The sequence below is a fragment of the Epargyreus clarus genome, unplaced genomic scaffold (genome assembly GCF_041222505.1).
Source record: "Epargyreus clarus isolate Ecla_fem2 unplaced genomic scaffold, WU_Ecla_fem_2.2 ptg000010l, whole genome shotgun sequence".
NCBI lineage: Eukaryota > Metazoa > Arthropoda > Insecta > Lepidoptera > Hesperiidae > Epargyreus > Epargyreus clarus.
The window spans coordinates 5,881,180-5,902,855 of NW_027332218.1; the positions used below are offsets into that span (position 1 = coordinate 5,881,180).

Consider the following 21,676-nt stretch of genomic DNA (forward strand, 5'->3'; position numbering starts at 1 on the left):
AGTCTGAGTTGATTATGGATTATTTATAATTTTCCATTTAGAACAAAACACTCGACCAGTGCATGATTTATTTTTGCATGATGTTTCAATAAAAGGAGCTGTTCAAAATGCCGAATAGTATTCTACATTTGAACAAATCCTTAGTTAAAGGTTCTGTTAAACATATCGCGAACCTAACACTTGGTGAGACGAGATACAAAACCAACATATCTAAGAATTCTGCTAAAAATCTCTAAAGGTATGAAGGAAGTGTACTAATCCAGTCTTGTGGAACAAAAGGTAGAATACTTTTCACTTTGAGAGGACCTGTGCTCATGACCTATCGTGGGGTGTTAATATATCCGCTTTTGCTACATAATCGCTTCGCTGTATGTCTGACAGAGCCCTTATAGATTTAGAGTGAATAGATAGCTAGCTAGCATCGCGCTTGAGCGCGAAAAATATTCCATTTTTTATAATAATATTACTACAAAACGCTTTCGTCAAAGTGTATAAGACTGTTACGAAAGGGGTACAGGATCACGGTAGTGTGAGTTACAAATAAGGTAAGATTATCGCTTATCGTCTAATTCTACCCATACATTGTGTAAATATTTAATACTCACATAAAAATAATTTAATGTCTTACTTAATCATCACAATTATGGTCATCACTCACTTATTCTTGCGGTTACTAGTTAAATCGCTATAGTACAGTCAACTTATTCATAATCCAAGTAAATATTAAAGTTTTGCTTTAAAAATGGATATTATTCTATAGAAATACTTCGCATTGAAGCGATTATATCTTTTATCTTTTTCTATAAACCATAACTAAAAACTTCCACAATCTGTAAGGGAGAGACAATTATAGGTGGCCAACTTAGACCTCAGCTGGGACTCCCAATTCTATCCGAGGTTGATTATAGGGCGGTAGTGGCTATTTACCATCATGTTTCGCTATCAAATCTTACTTCAGTTCTTACAGTAGATATGTGTGGTGGTAGGTGCAAACATGCTCCATGTAATTTTAATTTTATAGCGTCGATACCCTACCTGTAAGTAAGACAATGGGTTCTTCATAAATATGTTTATTGACAGCTGAAAAAAGTGAGTGATGTTCCTATATTTCAATAAATAGAAAATAATATATGGTAGGTAATGGAATTATTGTAATATCATCACAATGTACTCGAAAGTTATTGTTTATATTATATGCACTGTCCACACGCTATAGATAGCTATTTGAGTAGTCCTATAATTTTTATAAAAACGTATATTTTAAAATAAAATACTCACTGAAGTGGACAAAAGTTATCAATATTTATGTTTCTGTCATTACGAGTGTATTTACTTTGTTTATGTCATGTACTATCAATTTTCTATAAGGCGCAATTAGCGTAGTTAGGTGTTGTAATCAGCTAATTTATTTATTTATGAGATGATACATTTATTTGTACTTGTGTAATGATGTTGGAAAAACTAAGTACCTACTTTAGGAAAGCTCTACAAATAATTATATTTTTCAAATCGTATAAATTGTAACGCTTGATTATTTAGAGTTCGACACTTATGGTTCTAACATCTTTTAAGAATCAATCATCGTCAAAATAACGCGTATGTTTCGATTTTACTACATCCATTTTTTAAAACTCATTTGCGTGGACAAAAGCGGATGGTGCATATGCCCTATTAGATTACGTAATTAAGTTGTAGGATAGACATTTATTACAATGTTACTCTTCATATTTTCCTCTCTATACATATTTTAATCTTGTTATTATTAATATTTACAGAATAATATGTTCATATTTTTAACATTCCATATTTATATTGTATTGCTAACTTCTTCATCAGAAAATTACTTATTAAGTATTACAAGAATGTAATACTTAATAAGTAATTTCCTGTTGCATAAATATATATCTCTCTCTCATACATTATAGAGAACGAACGAGAGGTAAATATAATTTTGGATGAAAACTCTATTGAATCAAGTTACTTAAATCCTACCATTCCTAATTTCTTAAATGCTTGTCGTTATTGGAACTATGGCGGGAACTTAGTAGCCAACATAAAAAATTCCAGGAATTCTATTCATACGAGTATTATATTGTCTACATCTTGTATTAACTAACAAACATAGAAGCAGTACTAATGCTTGATTATGTTAAACAATTACTTAGAAGTCATTATTCAACTTTTTTTTTTTATTAGCAAGATAATTAATTCTTTACTGAAGTGAAGTATTAATAAAAAAAGGGCTCGATCTCATTTTAACACGATTAAGTATGTATTTTAAAGATATCCCTTCAATATTTTTAATTAATTTTACTGTAATGTATTATTCTTACTCCGATCCACTTTTTATAGTTTCTTTGCCCGAAAACAAGTAACTGTTTGCCAGAACTTTTATAGCACGAAAAGTAAAAACAGTTTAATTTCATATGGCAAAACCAATTTGAAAACTGCCGAATCATGGTGATAGTTTTTAAAGTTAAGAAAACATACCGATAATATTTTTTAGACTTCGTTGATGTAATTATAATTTGCGATAAAAAAGTATACTGTTTTTTAACCGACTGCCAAGGGAGGGAACATAAATTGTTTGTAATCATTGTTTTACGGATTTCAGAACAAATTCTGTAACTAAATGTTCATTTAATTTACCTTCGTATTGTTTAATTCAAATTTTAATTCCCCCTTTGCTATTAAATTTTGGTGGACCTCTATTATTATAATATTGATATTGGAATGATAAGTTTAAATTAAGATCGCAAAACATTATCCTAGTCAATCATCGTTACAAATAATATTATTTACAATACGATTCTACTTAAGCATTTATTAGAGAAATAGTGTTTTGTGGCAATGTAACTTTGCAACTTTTACTGTGTTTATGAATTCTTTTTTCTTTATTAATTCTTATTTTATTGCTTTTGTTATCTGTATATTGAGAAATTTAGTGTTAGAGCTTAAACTTTGCAATTATGACATTTTTAATTTACCCAAAATTATATTATGTGTTACAATTCAATCAAAATTTATATCTAAGCTATTAATTATTATTTGGATCATTGTATAAAGGATAATTATGATTTGAATATCTGTTAACTGCATCGACAGGGTTATTTTTTGTTATGATTTTTGTATCCCACTAAATATAAATAATATAAGGAACTTTAAAGTTCGCGTGTGTTACATAGGACGTGATAGCGTTTATTGGTACTGACGGTTTTGTAATTTGCGTATAAGAATGAGAATGAAATAAATATAAAGTACAATAAGTGTTTCTGTTTACTACCCTCTTATTTCTTACAGATCTATAAATTTTAAAAAAGATGGAATTCGGCTTTGAAAAGGTTGTTTCATATGTGAGAAGCAGGCAATGAAGCTGTTATTATTTCTATAGCATACATCTGATTATAAAATGTAATCAAAATTTATGTAATAAATAATGTATAGAAATAACATCTTCTCCATAACGAAACACCTTGTGAAGTGGTGGTAGTTGTATTGACATTCAAAAAGTGCTCTGTGAAGCACCTGAAATTTGGAATTTAAAAAAATGATTTGATTTGATTTGCAATAGTTCACATTGCTTATAACATACATTTTTTTTTGAAACGGTTGAATATACTTAACATAACTTCACAAAATATTATCCACTTTGCTCAGGTTGTTAGTGGTTAAAAATACTTCATAAATAATGCCTAAAAATATTTAATTCAAAATTGGTGGGTGCTTACATTTTATCGATTGGTTTCAATAACAATCACAGATCACTTTAAAATCACATTTGAATCCAACAGAATGCAATTACAACAATGAATTTTATTCAATGATAACATTTAACTTCAACGACAAGTCACAAAACAAACATGAAATTTCAACAAAAATGAAGAATGAAGGTATTTTTAACAGGTAATCACACATAAGAAGCAAATATCAGATCTCATATCATTGTTTGAATTATTAAAATTAATAAAGAACGATTTCTTATAATATACTCAAAGACATTTAAATGCAATGTAAAAACATTAGGATAATAAAAATAATAAAAGATGCCATATGATATTAAAATAAAGAGACTTAAATCTAAGATAAATCATAATAAATCTTTGCAATCATAAAAAAAAATTGGAATAAGCATTACAGCACAGTTTTTCGAATTTATATTGATGTTTTTTTTCATAAGCAACTCTATCCTCGGCTTAGAAAATAGATTTTTCAAAACTTGTTATTGAGATAGTTTTTATCAAAATTGGCTCCAAAATCTTTTGGTAAAGATTTGTGAGTACAAAAAAATATTAATTAAGATTAACGGTTTAGTCTATATAAGGTACCAGTCATGTAATAGGAAAAATATGTAATTTTAATCTGTGTTATCCTGTTCTGATCTGTCATTTTTTTATCATGGTATAGTCCGCGCCAAACTGCTAGTCCACTATGAAGTTGTTGCGAGCAGATGAAGTCATACAATTTGTTATGTCGATGCGATTCATTTCTATATTCGGACTGGCAGTTTTAAGCGGACTATATAGAAATGACAGTCTATTGGATTTATCGTTTAACGAATCCAATCGGAGCGAGATATCATAAAACAAAATGAGTTAATCATTAATACTTAGCTTATCCAAACAGCTTTTTATTCAAATACTGAGTCCTGCCAACAGCAACCTTAAATCCTTAGCATTGTCCACCTTGAGGATGTCCCGGAAAGCCCGCACACACGTGGCCTCGCGCTCGAGCCCGCGGGCCACGGTGCGGGCCCGCTGTGTGACGTCACGGGGCACGCCGGCCAATCGCGCCGCGTTAAACCCGTACGACTTGGGACATGCGCCCGGGGATAACTTGTATAGGAATGTTATGCTTTCCTCGGGAACGGAGTCATCGGAGTCGGCGGTTGATTCGTCTGTTTCTACCATGCATGCCTGGGGTGGATACGGAAATGGTAAGTTGTATTGCTGGCATAACACGACAAGGAAACAACATAATTTTTGTTTAAATAATATATGTAAATACTCATTCATAAAAGATAATAAATATTTCGTGATAAGATTGTGTCAGCATGATTTCCACATCTTTGTAAACTTTTCAACAGTGATATAAGGATTCTATATTTTGGAATGAACTTATGTCATGTGGATTCGCGTTATAGGACGAAAATTGAATACACCACCTGTACTTAAATAAATAGGTGAGAAAAGAGACCATTGTAAAGATCATGTAATCTTTAAATATTTGTGAATTTACTGGCTGACAACAGTTTCACCAAGACTAAATAGTAGGGGTGTGCGAATATCGTTCGAATCGAATCGAATCGAATATCAATATTCGATTCGAAATTCGAATCGAATAATTCGAATTTCGAATTATTCGAAATTCTTCGAATAATTCGAAAAAATTTGAATAATTCGAAAAATTTCGAATAATTCGTAAAAATTTCGAATAATTCGAAAGTTTTCGAATAATTTGCGAATTAAGGGGGTATTCTAGTCTAGAAGCATGAATTTCAGGTAATTTTTTGAAGTGCCGTAAAAAAAGGCAATCAATATTTTTACCATCAATTTTTTTATAAGTTATTTATTAACATTACAAGAATAGGATCATCCCCAAATTTCAATTTTTACTATTTTTAAAAAATTCGAAAAAGTAAAAAAAAAAGTACAAAAACAATTTTTTTATTCAAGCAGTCGCCATTTTGTGAAAAAAAATTTTTCCAACTTTTCCCTAGTTCATGCCATAATTGAAAATAAGAAACCCTGAAAAAATTCGAATTATTCAAAAATTTTCGGATTATTCGAAAATTTTCGAATTATTCGAAAATTTTCGAATTATTCGAAAATTTTCGAATTATTCGAAATTTTTCGAATTATTCGGGAACTTTCGAATAATTCGAATTTTCGAATTATTCGATTCGAGTTTCGAATCGAATATTAATATTCGATTCGGAACGAATAATTCGTAAGTTCGAATTATTCGCACACCCCTACTAAATAGCTTCCGCCAAATTATGAGCGAACAAATTTCTTCCTTTAATTTACGATTTTGTTTTCCCCTAAATTAACCAAGAAGGTCATATTAAGTAACGAATGCTCTAATCTGTATATTCATGTACACTAAAACATCCACATCTCTCTCAAATAAGACCAACAACGGCAATATAGCAGCGTCACCATCCACCATATGTTCAAGTTGCACGCCAAGCCTACGTCACAGCCATACAAAAAGCTGTTATTTCATACCATATGTCCGAGTTGCACGCCGGGGTGGTCGGCCAGGTGGTGCACGAGCGCGTGGTAGTGCGTCGAGAACAGCACGCGGCCGCCGCGCGCGCACAGCTCCACACACACTCCCGACGCTATCGCCGTGCCGTCGTACGTTGATGTGCCGCGACCTGGTAACACAAATAATAATGGTAGAATCCGTGCCAAACTTCTAGTCCAAATATAGAAATGAGTCGCGTCGCAACAGCAAATTGTAGATTTAGTGCCCGCGGGGATATGCGTGTCCTTACTATTGCTACGGAGTATATACTTGTAGTCGTGTTCGACCTTATTGGCTCTCTGAGTACACCTGCGCGCAACAACTTGAGAACAAACTAGCAGATGGCGATAACTATACATATGTGAATGGATTACTATAATGACATGCAGAAGGTTCTCGGTTCGATTTTAGGCTAGGATGATGATGAACTTTGGTTTTGTTTACGAATACACTAATAGCTCAGAACTAGTATTGGATGTATAATCACCATAGCAACATAAAGTAGTATAACAACCAATGTACCACAGGGATCACAATACCCATAGTCACCAGTGGAATATAAAAAAGAAACTTTCACTATTCTTACCCAACTCATCAAGCAACACAAGTGAGTGCACCGAGGCATGTTTCACAATAGCAGCAGTTTCTGTCATTTCCACCAGGAACGTGGACTGTCCTGAAAGGATATCGTCAGAGGCGCCCAACCGCGTGAAAATACGGTCCACTAAACTGATGCTGCACTCCTGGGCAGGTACATAACTACCCTGTAAAATATCAATAATGTATAAATTAATATAAGAATGTATTAATGTTAAAAGTCAAACTTTAAAAACGGGTCAGTCTGAAAATAGTAATATACCTTATTATTTATAAAGATATGTGATCAAGATTTAAAAATGAAATTCCATAACGTAGTTTATTAGAAAACCTGTATGCAAATGAACATGCAGTCCACCTGATTGAAAGTGGTCACAGCGTATTGAACTAGGAGTTCTGTCCGAAACCAATCACAGATGCGTTATCACTCCTGATATGGTCGCATTATATGTCAGTAGACATTCAAACACCTTTCTATCAAAACTCAAGAACTGCATCTCGTTATAAATAAGTTTCGTGGTAGTACTTCCCCGGTTAAACCATACATATAGGCCTTTCATCCATTCAGACTGATTAAAAAATAGTGTAGTTTATGTGGGTAGGTGTGTGTTTGTCTCGAGCGCATACGTCACTACTGTCATAATGCAAGTATATACCGTGAGTGACTCTGTGTCAAACCGTCGACGCGAACGGACGGGCGTAAGCAGGCCAAATAGTATTGCTATCAGTATCGGGTAACACACGACATACATACCAAATGAGCCAACACAGTAATGAGCGCGGTTTGTCGCATGAGCGTGGACTTGCCACCCATATTCGGTCCTGTGAGCAGCAACAGGGGCGCAGTGTCCAGCCCCAGCTGTGTGTCGTTGGGGATGAAGTCGTTCACCGCGATGCAAGGGTGGCGACCCTCGACTATGTTCATGTACGGCTGGAATTTTCACAGGATTTTTTTTATTTTCTTTTTTGGATATTAATAATGTTCCCACACATAAACAATTGTTAAGACGTTCTATTTACCTATTTATTGAAACCAATAAACATATCTATTGACTAAGATCTAATAAACGTATGAAAAAAATCTTTTTTAACACTGTAGTCATTGAACTCTAATAAAGGGTGTCTTTTTTCAAATAAATCTGTTCAAAATAAAAACTAATACACCAAAAAACAAATACCTTCTTGTTTTCATCAAACGTAATTTCCGGTAAGCAAACATCGCCGTTCTGTTGTCGCGCGAACTCTGTGAACGCCAGCAATACGTCCAGTGTTGCCATACATTGTATAGCCGTTTCCCACTGATTGTAGTGAGAGGAGAACTTCTCGAAGATCCGACGACTGAGGTCCTTTAGAACGTTTGTCTTTTTCTCCTCTGCGGCTATCATGAGCGCGAGAAAATTCTATGGAAATAGGTAATAATAGAAATCAATTATTACAATTTTTATTACCTTGAGTAGTTTTCAAGTTTTTTTTTCTGCATGTATACAGGGTGAATTTTTAAAACGGGCCTTCAGGGCCAAATCAGAAACTATAAGAATGAGCGAAAAATGCTGAAAGGAGTTACGAGACCGATTTTGATAAAAACTAAAACTGCATCATTACTTTTTTAAAATAACTTTTTCCCTAGCCGGGAATCGAACGAGTTCATTTTGAAAAAAAAATGCACCCTCTATATTATTCCACTATCTGATAGTGTTGCTTATAAGGATCAAAATCTGGAAAGTAATGATACATGACAAACTAAAGGAAAAGCCTCAATTTTAAGAAAATACATATTTTTTCATATTAATTTGGCAGTTAAGTTCCCGCCATTCATTACTTTAAACATTTTTTTTGGCTCAATGTTTCTTATCATTCAAAATCGACGTTTTGTTTCCCAATAATTTTTATTTTTTATGTCCGACTTAGCTAAAGTTATTTTTAGGACCATTAAAATAGATTTACTTGCTATGGGCGGAGTTTCGTTTAATACAGATGTAAAGTTGACAATTTTCGAGAATTACTTTTTAGAGTCAAATCCGAGTGATTACTTAAAAAAAGAGATATAGAAAATCATATTTAACGTTGAAACGAAGTTGTAAACAACAAACAATAGGAATTTACTATTTAATCAGTTATCTATTTTCATTAAAAAATAAATCCTAAAAACGGCGGTAACTTATTTGCCAAACTATTACTTTCTCATACTAAGCCGTATGTCATAGTCATAACATCGAATAATTAGTTGATTAACCAACAAATTCTTCAATGGTATGACTTATGTCTGTTTCTAAAGAATTATACATAAATCATTTGTTATGTATAATCCTTAAGGATTAGTATGCCAATGTATGGAAAAATACGTATTTTCTTCAAAATTTTCCTTTTCCTTTAATTTGTCACATAACATTACTTCCCAGAATTTGATCCTTATAAGCGACACTATCAGATAGTGGAATAATATAGAGGTGTAATTTTTTTCAAAATGAACTCGTTCGATTCCCAGCTAAGGAAAAAAATATTTTAAAAAACGAATGATGCAGTTTTAGTTTTTATCAAAATCGGCCTCGTAACTCCTTTCAGCATTTTTCGCTAATCCTTATAGTTTCGAATTTGGCCCTGAAGGCCCGTTTTAAAAATTCACCCTGTATATATACAGTATCTTTAAGTAACTACAAATTTAACAGAAATTGTACAAATGAAATGCTAACCACTGTTTGCAAGTTGTTTTTAATATATTATTCGATAATAATCCAGATTATTTATCCTACTAATATTATCTTAAGTCATTATTGGTATTCTAATTGGTATTAATATTCAATTAACATCGATTCACACAATTTATAACACCTTTAACAATAACAAGCTTCATATATTTTTATTACAAAGGTTACCTTTGTTTCGGATGTAGAAAATCGTTTGAACCCTTTGCGCGCGCTTTCAAATTGATACTCAGACCCTGCTTTTGCGGCTGCGTTTTGTGGCACTTCTATCTGATAGCGTTTCTTATCTGAACCCACGTAAGTCAACTGAAAACAAAGAAACCTGTAAATACTGACACATGGTAAACGTAGCAATATTGAAGTATAACACCAGAAAATATTGTTCAATCACAAGTGTATTTTCCTGGGATATCCTGAATAATTTTAAAACCTGTATAAGGTCCCACAATTACAGATTTATACTGACGCCTGTTTCCACCTAATACTACTACTAATATTACATTTTAATAATCTGGATATGGCATTTTTTATTTTACATTTCATCTTATCTTTTTTTCTCTTTACACTAAAAGAAGTGTAACGTCACAATTGCTTCAAGTAAGTAAAAAAAAAACAATTAGAATCTCACCCGACATCGAAAGTATTTCTCCTGTTCAGCCAAGTACTCCTTTAAATCGTCCTCAATACTCTTTATTTCCTCCAATGTGCTGTCATACTCCTGGTCTACACCGACGCCGGGCAAAATACGACCTTCCTTTTCCGCTTCCGTTTGATTAAATGCCTCCTAAAATATACATATATTTTTTTATATTAGTATAATTAGTTTGTAGTATTAGTAGTATATAGTAGTAGTTATATAAGTTAGTAGTATATGTAGTACTCGTTGCTCATGGGTGTACTAAGCCGATGACTGGAAGGGCACCATTTCGTGAACTTGAAAATTACAAAAATAAGAATTGCACTTTTTACACTGCATAATTTGTATTTTCTACAAAAAATCTTTTCTATCTACTTCTCTGGGCGGTAAACTCAACCCATGCCTAAATGTACTTTTTGTGGGTAGGTGGGTATTTGTCTCGAGCACATACGTCACTACTGACATAAGGTGAATGCCGGTTGTAAACTAGTTTATGCACGACCGTCGACCCGAGCAGACATGGAGGTGCGTTAGCGAGTCAAATAAAATTGCTATCAGTGTCTGTTACATTGCTTAAACCCACGCTATGTCACTATTGCACATCACATAATTTTAAATGGTCGCGATTCTCGACTCAAGTTATGTTCATTGTAATTACAACCAACAATTCAAACTTGCCTTGAAGAACTTTAGTGTATCCCTATAATCAGGAAATTTGCCATCCGGAGCAAACTGAGTTATTCGTTTCAGGAGAGCTGCATCAACATCTGCAAACAGCTCCACTATCTTTAACGCTGCAGTGAAACCATTTAGTACTGATATGAAATCCAGCACTTTTCGCTTGGAATATGTTTTTTCCTCATAGAATATGGCACGGGAGTCTGGATGGGTCTTCGACTTTTTGAAGTTGCCAAGAGCATGGACTCTGAAAATTTAAAAAGGCCACTTATGTCTATACTACAGGACATTACAAGGAAACCTGCGACTTCTCCGAGGCTAATGTAAGTACAAATATAATTTAAGTAGTCAAGAATTGTAAATTTAGAACTTTTCCAAAGAAAAATTGTTGATTATTATTATTACTAACTGGCGTTAAACAAATTCTTCAAGGTTTATAAAGTTCACAATCCATATTTGGCAGTGTGGTGGATTATAGCCTAAAACCACAGACCAATCCCAAACTCAAAAGTAGACAATAAATATTCATCATGATTTGCTGTATAAAATAAATAAAAACCTGTATTCTGTATATTGCATCATTAATATAATACTAACTTGGCCAAAAGTCTCTCCAAGTCTGGCAACGTCGTCATGATGTTCTTGGCATCTTGGCAGACCTCTTGGTTTCCAAACAGACTCTTGACTGCCTCCTGCCGCTCCTTTATCACCAACAAGTTACAACTTGGCGAACACACCCATTGATAAAGTAACCTACGAACCACATATAATTGTAAAGGGTTATTATAAGTCTCCTATTATTACGCATTTCCTCAAAAACGACTGCCCTATAAGGAGTATATATTTTCACATTATTTCAGATAACTTACAACAGCACTTATATAAACGTAAAAATGTTACGTTTACACATTTTTTTTAAATTATAATAATTATTATCGCGAAGTTAATGTCTCATAACTCAATTGGAACCCATTGTAATGTAGTAGACCGTAAAGTTTCTGTTAAAGTCATAATTTAGTCGTAAACTTATAAATTACAATAAGTTTTCAGCGTACTAGGGAATTTTTAATGTCTTAGTACACCCATAATATTATGTACTTACTTTGTCGTCCTATTAACAGAATTACCACATACAAAAAACCTCAAGTTAACTAATTGATTACGCACAACTAACAGAACTATATCAATATACAGAAATAGTTACCGTTTTCCCATAGCAGTTGAACAAAAATTCAACCTATCATACAAGCATCCTTCATCCTGTACAATCCGTAAGTTCCTCAATGTGATAGCATCCAAGACCATCGTGTTTCCACCAGTCCATTGATATTCACCCTTACTTTCCTCACACATAGTGCTATTTAGGACGTCGTGGGGTGCATATTCTGTGAACTGGGACATGCCTAGTATCTGTATGTCTAACAAACAGTCTGTGAGGTAGGATACGCAACCGCCTAGAGCTTTGATTGCCAGGAAGCAGTTTGAAGCAGGGGTCAAGCCTAAAGCGTCGCCTGAAAATAAACAAATGATAAATATCCATAATGTACCTCAAGACGTAATTTGAACATGAACAAGTTCCTTAGACTAACCAGATTACCAACTAACAGGGCTCTACTCACGACTGAATCAGTAAAGTTGTTTGTATGTGTGATCATTTTATTTACATAAGATAATTTGCACTATGGTATAAATATATATCCATTTCCTCATAACTAACTGCTCTCAGGTTTATCATTTTTAGAATGAAGTAAATAACGCCGACAACCATATGAAACAACAGACGAAAAATTTGCAAAACAGCAACAAATTTTATTAGGGAATTCAATTCCTTTTTTTAATAATAATAAATAATAATAATATATAATATTTTAAATATTAATAATAAATCTTAAAGGTATGTGAAGTCTACCAATACGCACTTGACCAGCGCGGTGGACTATGGCCTAATCCTTCTCATTCTGAGAGGAGACCCGTGCCCAGCAGTGGGACAGTAATGGGTTGATGATGATGATGATGATGATGATTTTTAATAATATCTCTTACCCACAATTATTGCTATCTTGAAAGTAAGACCTACATTTAAATGTTTATACCAACCTTCATGTAAAAATGGTTTAATGCCCTCAGGCCAGTCTCCTTCAGAATTGGTCTTGTAATACTTTTCTGCTAAGGTCTTCAGTGTTTTCTCCGGGGTCCACATTGTTATAGGCTCCCTTCTAGCATTGTGGCAATGAGTGCTTAGTAGTCTACTGGTACGAGGAGTTGTCGTTTTGCGATCGGATATTATCTAGAAAAAAATTGAGTTCAAAGATTCTATTACATACATACATGTTGAAGGTGGTAGAACTCTTTGTGGTTCGACTCCGGCGGCACCACCGCCACACCTATTTCTGTCACATAACAACAGTGTTAAGAGCTGCAGTGTTCCGTTTTAGAGGGGGTGTGGTAAGAGAGATATACTTTTCCGAAGCGTTCCAGCTTACTCCTCAAGGGTAGCGGCGCATCTGTGGCAGACCTCAGGTAGGAATATCTAATCCTATCTGGGGTTCATAACAGATGTCCATTGGCGGCAGTAGTCACTTAGCATCAGGTGGACTGCATGCTTGTCTGCTACTCCTATATTATAAAAAAAACATGTCAAGCTAATAATGTGAGGTAAAAAAAGTAAAATTTCCTAGTTTAGATCTAGCAAAGATTCCCTTCCTGTTGGCCTCAGATGTGCTGAGACTTTTGAGGACTAAGTTGGTATTGCTTATATATATGTTCCCCCTTACTACACACTTGAGATCAGAATACAGCAGTACTTTAAACTGCTGTTATTTAACAGAAATAGATGTAGTGGTGGTGCCTTCATTCAAACCAGGGAGAACCATACCACTTATAGTGATTATCATATGGAACATAATATAATATAATAAAGGAAAGTAAATCAAAATCATACATACCAAAGCTGGTGGATAATGGGCCAATGTGGTGAGGAGTCTCGAAGAATGCTTATCATCTTGGAACTGTCCTAAGTGAAACTGGCCTATTGAAGTATCAACGAAACACACGCCGTATTTACTGCGGCCATTGTTCTCCTGTTTAAAATAAATCTCCTGTTCAATATGAAGTGTATTTGAAAATAAAATGAGAGAAATTAACTATTTTAACATTATGAGTATTTTCAACCTCAATAATAGGTATTTAAAATAGTATAAGATATTTTTTACTCTTTTAAAACATAATCTATTTTGTTTTTCTAAGAAACTTAGTTATAAATATTTCAAATACCTCTTCAGCGACAGCAAACATGTAGGCAGAGTTAGCCTCTGATGGTCCAGTATCTTGCAGCCCACACACTTGGGCTCCCTTCACCGATACCTGGCATATCTCCCGACGAACCACCTTGTCGGTTTTCTTGGTAGTATTCACTAAAGGAAAGTATATCAATATAATTATTATACTTGTTTAAAAAATATATACTTCACCGATGAATTTGATTTCTTTCTTTGCTTGACTAAGGTGTACACAACAGGTATATTGCTGTGACAAGATCTATTTTTAGATACCTTGTATAAGTAATTTTCTTTACATCTTTCAGAAACACTGCTATAATTGAGTGAACATAGATCGTGCCCCTATATTTGTTTACACTTACTTTCTTTACACCTCTTTTGCATCATGTCTGGGGTCTCTGTTTGCTCCACACGGGCCACCTTATACCCTTTGGACACTAGTGTGGACGCCATCCGGGCGTAGGCACTCTCCGGGAAACCAGAATGTGCGAATTCACCCTGCAATTTGTAAGGTAAAGGAAAATGTTTATACATTCAATAGTGATAAATAAGTAGGTAATATTTAAACTAAAAATTAAACATTTCCAGTAACTTCGTAATTTTTGAAAAGTGACTCAGATAAAATTACTGGTTTTATCTGAGCACCTGCTTTCCGTTTATAAAAAGAATTTACCTTCATATAAGAAAATCCAAGCTCATTAACTCCGACAGCAGCATCCATGTGGTAGAGCTCATAAAATTTCCCCACTTTGAAAAACAAGACACAATCGTAATGGGCTGACTTCATTTCCCACCACTGCATATGAGCCTGAAATGGAATGATATTTTTAAAGACATCTTTTAAAAATGCTCCCAAGAAGTTGTTTAAAAAAAACATTATCATTTTAAATATTAAAACAAAACTATAAAAAAAAACATCAATATGAATATTTTCTAACTGAGGTATTTTCTTAATATACTGTTGTTGTAAACAATTAGAACAGTTCCGTAGTGTAAAACAAGACTCGCACAAAAATCCTATTCAATCCCAAAAGGTATAAAAATATCTCACATATAATAGTAATAAAACTATAACGTGAAATAAGAATTTAAGTATTAATTACATATTAATTTAATTTGTTGTATATTTAAACATAAACTTACAGGTGTCTGTGACTTCATAAATTCAGGTGGTACGAACAGCGTAGTGGGATCATAGTCTGGATGATCAGGCCTACGTTTGCAAGCATCACGGATCTTTTCTGGCTTGAGCCATTCCAACTTACAGTGGGTCCAGTTGCCCTCGTCAGTTATCACTGGTGCTTCCTGGGGCTCTGATAATTTTGGCTGAGTGGTACTGAAAAAGACAGGAATTATCTATAGAATAAACAGAGATGGCACAAATTTATTTACATTAAAGTTTGAAGGTGGTAAAATGGATGTTATGCGCTAGTGTGTTTGGTTTGCAGGGTGTGGTAAATAGACATATTTGTTTCCTAGTTTCAGTTTACAAAAAAAAAAAAATACAAATGTATATTCATTGACGCACAGCATTAAGCAGTCATCATACTGGTCTTATATACATCATACAGATTCCACTTTAAACACCCAACCAGGCCGACTTTCACTAATATTGCATTAATTATGAATATACATTTCTATTCTGTGTTCAAATGAGTCAATAGTACTCACGATACTGAAAATCCTAATGTGTGTAATTCTAATCTAAAACTATCCTCACCCAGCATTTGCCGTAGCTTTTTTACTCTTGTTGGCTTTCGGTGACTCATTAGGTTCATATTTAAAACTGTCCTGCAGCCTTTTTTCCACTGTTTTTGTCTCTTTTGTTGCTTCTATTTTATTATCTACTGAAAGTATAATATTCAATATTTATGAAATAAATATTTACCCTGTACATTTTACACAATACAACCGACATACAAACTTAATATCACAAAATTTTGTGATATCTAAATTAAGCACTGACTTTTAGCTGATAGGCACTTTGCTATTAGATTTTCTTTTTATTATTAGGACTTTTTGAAGGTGGTAGAACCCTTTGTGGTGCGGCACCACCGCCTATTTCTACCTAATAACAGCAGTGTTAAGCGCTGCTATGTTCCGGTTTGAAGGCTGTGGTAAGGGAGACAGACTTTCCGAGGCGTTCCAGCTTAGTTCTCAAGGGTAGTGGCGCATCTGTGGACGACCTCAGGTATCTAATCCTATCTGGGGTTGATTACAGATGTCCATGGGCGGCAGTAGCCACTTACCATCAGGTGGACTGTATGCTCGTCTTCTACTCCTATATTATAAAAAAAAACTTATGATAATTGTTTAAGTTTAGATTTTTAATGTGGTATTGAGGACAGATTTAGTCTATTAATATAATAATTAAAAGACAGGGATGTAGCCATGCTAATCCTTGTTATAGACAAGCATAAAGAGGATTGCATCAAATTTTGCATTTAGATCTAACCTTTATTCTCCACATCAGAATCGTCAGAATCCACAGGGTTAATTCTGATTCTCTTCTTTTTCTTAGGGACAATTGGGACTTCATCATCACTATCCTCTGCGTTATTATGTGGATCTGGTGAAGGCGAGTGATGCCTCTCACGCTTTTTACCTGAAATTATAATATTGGTTTTAATTATTATCTATTCTTTATATTTTATAAATTGTAATATAGCACTCTTTATTTACATGTAAATGTACTCAAAACAGGCTATGAATGTACTTTTAAGTTATATAATTAAAAGGAAATATTTTTTAATATTTCCCTATCAATAATTACTGAATGATTTTACTTGTGCCCTGCCTTGTTAACTAATACATTAAAAAGTTAATATAAGACACATTTGCCTAATAACTATAAAACATTATTACATTGGGTTCTTGAAAAATTCCCAAAACAAAGGTTTTCAAGCATTGTCTCTTCTACCGATATTTTTTGGGGCTCAATGCTTACTAAGGATAGTGATCATACGCTGGTGCAATTATTTACTTAGACTTAAGTATTTTTAATAATAATAAATGTACTTACTTTCCTTTTTATCTTTCGTTACACTGATTGCCGGCGAATGCTGGGAATCGTTCCCGATTTCATCACTATTGACTTTAATTTTCTTATTACTAGGTGGTGTTTTCGTAAAGTAATTGAATAAGGTATTGGAAGCCCCAACGCTGTTTCGTTTAGACATATTTTTTAATTAAAAAATGTAAATTAATTTTATTTTATGCCAATTTTGCTGAATTTGGCGCAATATTTGACTTTCGACTTGACATATTCACTTTGCTTGGTAATGTCATTGTCAGTGTGATATTGTTCTGCCAAATTGAGAATACAGCAACAACATTGCTTATTGGTGTATGTTGCCTGTTAGTGTTTTTATGTAGTGGACGTTATAATAAATATTTACTCTGAGAATAAATTTTATTCATAACAAAAGGAACAATATGAATAAATGAGTATTCCAAAATAAATCTAACACTTATATCATCTAATCCTTATCAAAAACACCATTTTTAAAGGCAGCACTTGACTCATCTGCCCGCCGATTTTAAATGACAAATATCGCGTATTTGTATACCGATGGATGGCATCAATAAGTACAGTAATTTAAGTAATATAATTATACAGGGATGAGAGGATATCGTCTCATTTCATTCCAATGCTCTATTAAATACGTATAATGAAATTATTAGGTTTAATTTAGCGTGTAACTAACAACAAATCTGTAATCATCTCCAAATAGGCCTTATATTACTATTGGTTTTGGGACATCATATAAGCTCTGTGCTTCTATGGCTTTATTATAAATGTTAATAGAAAAAAAACAAGTGAAACAAAGTACCTTATTTTATTCAGTCCCAAAATTATTTACTTTTCTTTGATATCATCATTATTTTCCTTGCGTAAACATGGTATATCAAAGAATTTCTGACTCCTTATCAGTTCCTCTGCATCTTCAAAAGAATGAGGCATGTCTATATTCGTCGTTTCTGGTATATTAAAAGTTGAAACAGTTGCAATAGCTATAAAACACCCAAGAATAATAAGAGGTAGACCGGGCACAATGTTTTCTAAGTACACTATATAAGGCGATAAAACATATCCTATGAATCCAAAAATGTGAACTATGGAAAACCCAGATCCTCTTACAGATGTAGGCAAAATTTCTGCTGTCCATTGAATAGTTGTATAACATGCCATATTGATGAATAATCTTGCAGAAATAGCAGAACACAGAGACACATATCCAGTAGTAAAAGCAGTTAAAATACTTGTTATAGAACAGAGGCCTGTGCAAATTATTGTGAGCCACTTTCTGCCCAACTTGTCCAATAAGAATACTACTAGAAGTAATGATGGAAGTTCAGTAAACGATGTTAGGGTAAAAGATACAAAAAAGTTAAAAGGTAATACACCAATACTGCGTACTAGTCCATCGAAAACAACACTACAACATAAATAATCTATGCACATGCATATAAAAGCCTTTCGTAACAACGGTCGTTTCAAAACTTCAATAATAGTTGCATTTTCTTCTACAATATCCTCTGTAAACGAAGTTTTAAAGCTATTTATGAGTTCTATCGGAATTTTCTTCTTATTTATGCGTGCGATAGTAACAACTTTTTGCACGGCTTCATCTATGCGTCCTTTACCGAGTAGCCAGCGCGGACTCTCAGGAAGAATCAAGGGAGCTAGTAAAGCTAACGCCATTGGAGCGGAAGTTGCTATGCCTAGAGTTTTCCAATCGTTACAGGCGAGTGCTATCCAGGGCAAAGAAGTCATGCTCAATGTGTAAAAGAGACCAGATGATAAATTTGCCATCCGCGTTCGATATTTCGGCGCCACGTACTCCATCACAAGAAGATACACCATCATCATACAATTATCGTAAGCCATTCCTGCTAGAAACCGGAAGATTGTAAACTGTACGATGTTCCTCGCAAATACAGCAAGAATTCCTGTTATACATCCTAATAAGTTGGTTCCTATAGTAGCAGCCAGTCGTCCATACCGATCAGCGACCCATCCAAAAATAAATCCTCCAGCAATAGACCCAATAAAGTAAAAAGATTGAGCCGTCGCTTGGTAGTTGTTTTTGTCACATACCCAGCCTTGTTCACTGGATATAGTTACATACGGTATCTCACTTTTATTGAACTCCCATCCGTGTAGGCATTGTGTTGTAGGCCAAGATTGGTTTGGTCTTTGTCCAGTATTGAGAACGTCAGTCCAGTTTGCTACATATGCGTGGCAGTGAGAGTATCCAAGTTTTGCACTGGTGTCAGGCGGGATCGCAAGGCTTCGTCGATCGATATCAGTTAAGTTTTCTAATTCCGGAATCCAACACCAGTGGTTTGGCGAGGTTTCTGTCATGAACATTTGAGAAAAATAAGTGAACACGCCGAAGGTATAGAATGGGAATGTGATCAAGATTAGGGCCACTTGATAAATCCCGAACACTCCGGCAGAAGACAAAAGTTGATCATAAGTAACTTTTTCTTCTCTCTTTTCTTTCTGTTGTAACTCTATCTGTTTTTCCATTTTTCCAGTTATTACAAGAGAGCTAGTGATTCTCGATGGATGTCACAGGCTCATTAACATTTTATATAACTGTAAAGAAATTCGTTTGTGTGTTTACTGATTTGTATCATAATCTTGCTCTAACAAATTTATTATCAGTCTGTCATGGCGTAATTCCGGAGAATATTTAATTAATACCGAAAAAAAGCCTTTAACAATTAACATTACAACATAGTAAGTTAATTGAAATATGGTGATTTGTTTGTAACTTGCTGCATACATACACAGGTCCATCTATAATACTCAAATTTTACGTTGAACTTTTTTAAAGATTAAATTTGATGATAAATATTTAACTTAAAAAAATAATGTATGCTACTATGCAGTTTTATATAAAAGAAAAAAACTATAAACCATAGTATTCGCATTTCATACTAGTGGCAATTAAATATGATCCTTATAGATAACGAAGTTACATTATTATCTTTGTTATATCATTAAACAATTACAGCATAAATAAACAGCACTAACGTGAAATTTCCAAGTAGTTCAATATCAGCTGAGATCTTTTTATCAATGTTAGAGGCCATTTAGTTATTTTTGGATTTTAAAATAATTATTATGTGAACGTTTTAATTATAAAATGGGAATATTTATAAGGAACAGTCTTAAGTCAGCCTAAGGCAGGCAAGGGAAGACAAGGTACAAAAAATACCCTGAAAGCTGTTTAACAATTTCCTACATCAATAATAATATAGAGAGAGACATTTCAGATTTCATTTATTTGCATGGTGGGTACCCTCAATCATTTATCTCAAGTTAAATAATTTACTTAGTGTGGTAACTAATAATATTATGAAAGTCATAGAAATTTCATCTATGTTTCGGGAATTTTCAACAAAAATTGACTCAGTATCATTTAGCAAATGAACCCTTTCAAGTGCACAAACTCGAGGGTAAAAAAACAAAGTGTTATATAACAAATGAGACACCAAATCAATTATTATTTTATATATTTTGCACTATTAACACGTGCCATCAAACTTATAAGCTAATCATATAAAATTACAATTTTTGAAAAAATGGCAGTCAGAATTCAAATATTGTAATACAAAGTGGAAAATATATTTTGTACAACCATTTTACACGGAATGTTATATGTATTGCATTTAAAATCAGCCTTCGATGCAACTATTACTTAAAATTTTATATGTAATAAATTTATCTACAACATATTGCACTAGGTATATTTCTAAATATTTTCAACTATTGCAGTTCATTACTTTAAACTCTATTTAAGACTTTGGTATAATATTAAAACATATGGCTTAAAGGAAAAAAATCAAAACTACGAATAACATATTGATAATAATTATAATGATTTAAAATTTGTGCATAATAACAATCACAAAGTACATCAAGACGTTCTTTTTATTATGACGATAAGTGAAAATAATTTAAAAACGAATTATCGAATGATAACTAAAAATTGATAAAACTTCTTAATATAAGCAGTACATGAAAAAAAATAATAACATTACTTTGAATTAATATTTAATAATTAATGAGTGGTTAAAAGCTCATTAATTTAACTATATTTTTTTTTATGAAAATATACAAACCAAAAATAGAAATCAGAAGAATTTAAAAAACGGACAAAAATAGTTTTTGACAAGAAAAATAAGATTATTACAAGAATTTTTGGGGTTGTTCCTGTTACTTACATATAGAATATATTTCACTAATTATTATTTTAAAGTAAAAACTTTATAATCACAAATTCATATTCATAATACAATATTATAATAATAAAATTATCTACATTACTTTAGTTTAAGTAACAGAATTACCTCCGATAAAAAAAACATTGTTTCGGAAATTATGTGAAACGCATTTAGCAAATAAGTAGATCCAATTTCATTATTTTCTAATACTAAAATACGTGTTTTAAACATTTAGTTAAATAAAATAAAAAAAAAAAAAAAAAATATAAATAATGCATTTAGGAATTACAAAATTA

General features: G+C 33.1%; 2 protein-coding genes across 2 annotated transcripts; both read right to left on the minus strand.

The window, feature by feature from the left end:
- Positions 1–3,686: 3,686 nt before the first annotated feature.
- Msh6 (DNA mismatch repair protein Msh6) lies at positions 3,687–17,421 on the minus strand. The gene is made up of 19 exons (XM_073077218.1): positions 17,164–17,421; positions 16,597–16,746; positions 15,862–15,988; positions 15,285–15,477; positions 14,815–14,949; positions 14,504–14,639; positions 14,137–14,276; positions 13,809–13,943; positions 12,961–13,150; positions 12,068–12,374; positions 11,461–11,616; positions 10,864–11,110; positions 10,177–10,332; positions 9,720–9,854; positions 8,025–8,246; positions 7,601–7,777; positions 6,836–7,013; positions 6,228–6,379; positions 3,687–4,913 (listed from the first exon to the last, which is right to left on the minus strand). The coding sequence occupies exons 1-19, from the start codon at positions 17,318–17,320 to the stop codon at positions 4,632–4,634; spliced, it is 3,375 nt and encodes a 1,124-aa protein (XP_072933319.1). The 5' UTR covers positions 17,321–17,421; the 3' UTR covers positions 3,687–4,631.
- A 570-nt stretch (positions 17,422–17,991) lies between these two features.
- On the minus strand, positions 17,992–19,632 carry LOC140745205 (carcinine transporter-like). The gene has a single exon (XM_073076943.1). It carries the CDS (start codon positions 19,513–19,515, stop codon positions 18,001–18,003), a length of 1,515 nt encoding a protein of 504 aa, XP_072933044.1. The 5' UTR covers positions 19,516–19,632; the 3' UTR covers positions 17,992–18,000.
- Between the last annotated feature and the right edge of the window lie 2,044 nt (positions 19,633–21,676).

Coding starts and splice junctions, on each gene's coding strand:
- Msh6 (XM_073077218.1), bottom strand. CDS start 17,320: ATGTCTAAACGAAACAGCGTTGGGGCTTCCAATACCTTATTCAATTAC. Junction 14,640..14,814: donor TTGGATTTTCTTATATGAAG/GTAAATTCTTTT, acceptor TACAAATTGCAG/GGTGAATTCGCACATTCTGG. Junction 12,375..12,960: donor TAAACCATTTTTACATGAAG/GTTGGTATAAAC, acceptor GTTTATTTTCAG/GCGACGCTTTAGGCTTGACC.
- LOC140745205 (XM_073076943.1), bottom strand. CDS start 19,515: ATGTTCATGACAGAAACCTCGCCAAACCACTGGTGTTGGATTCCGGAA.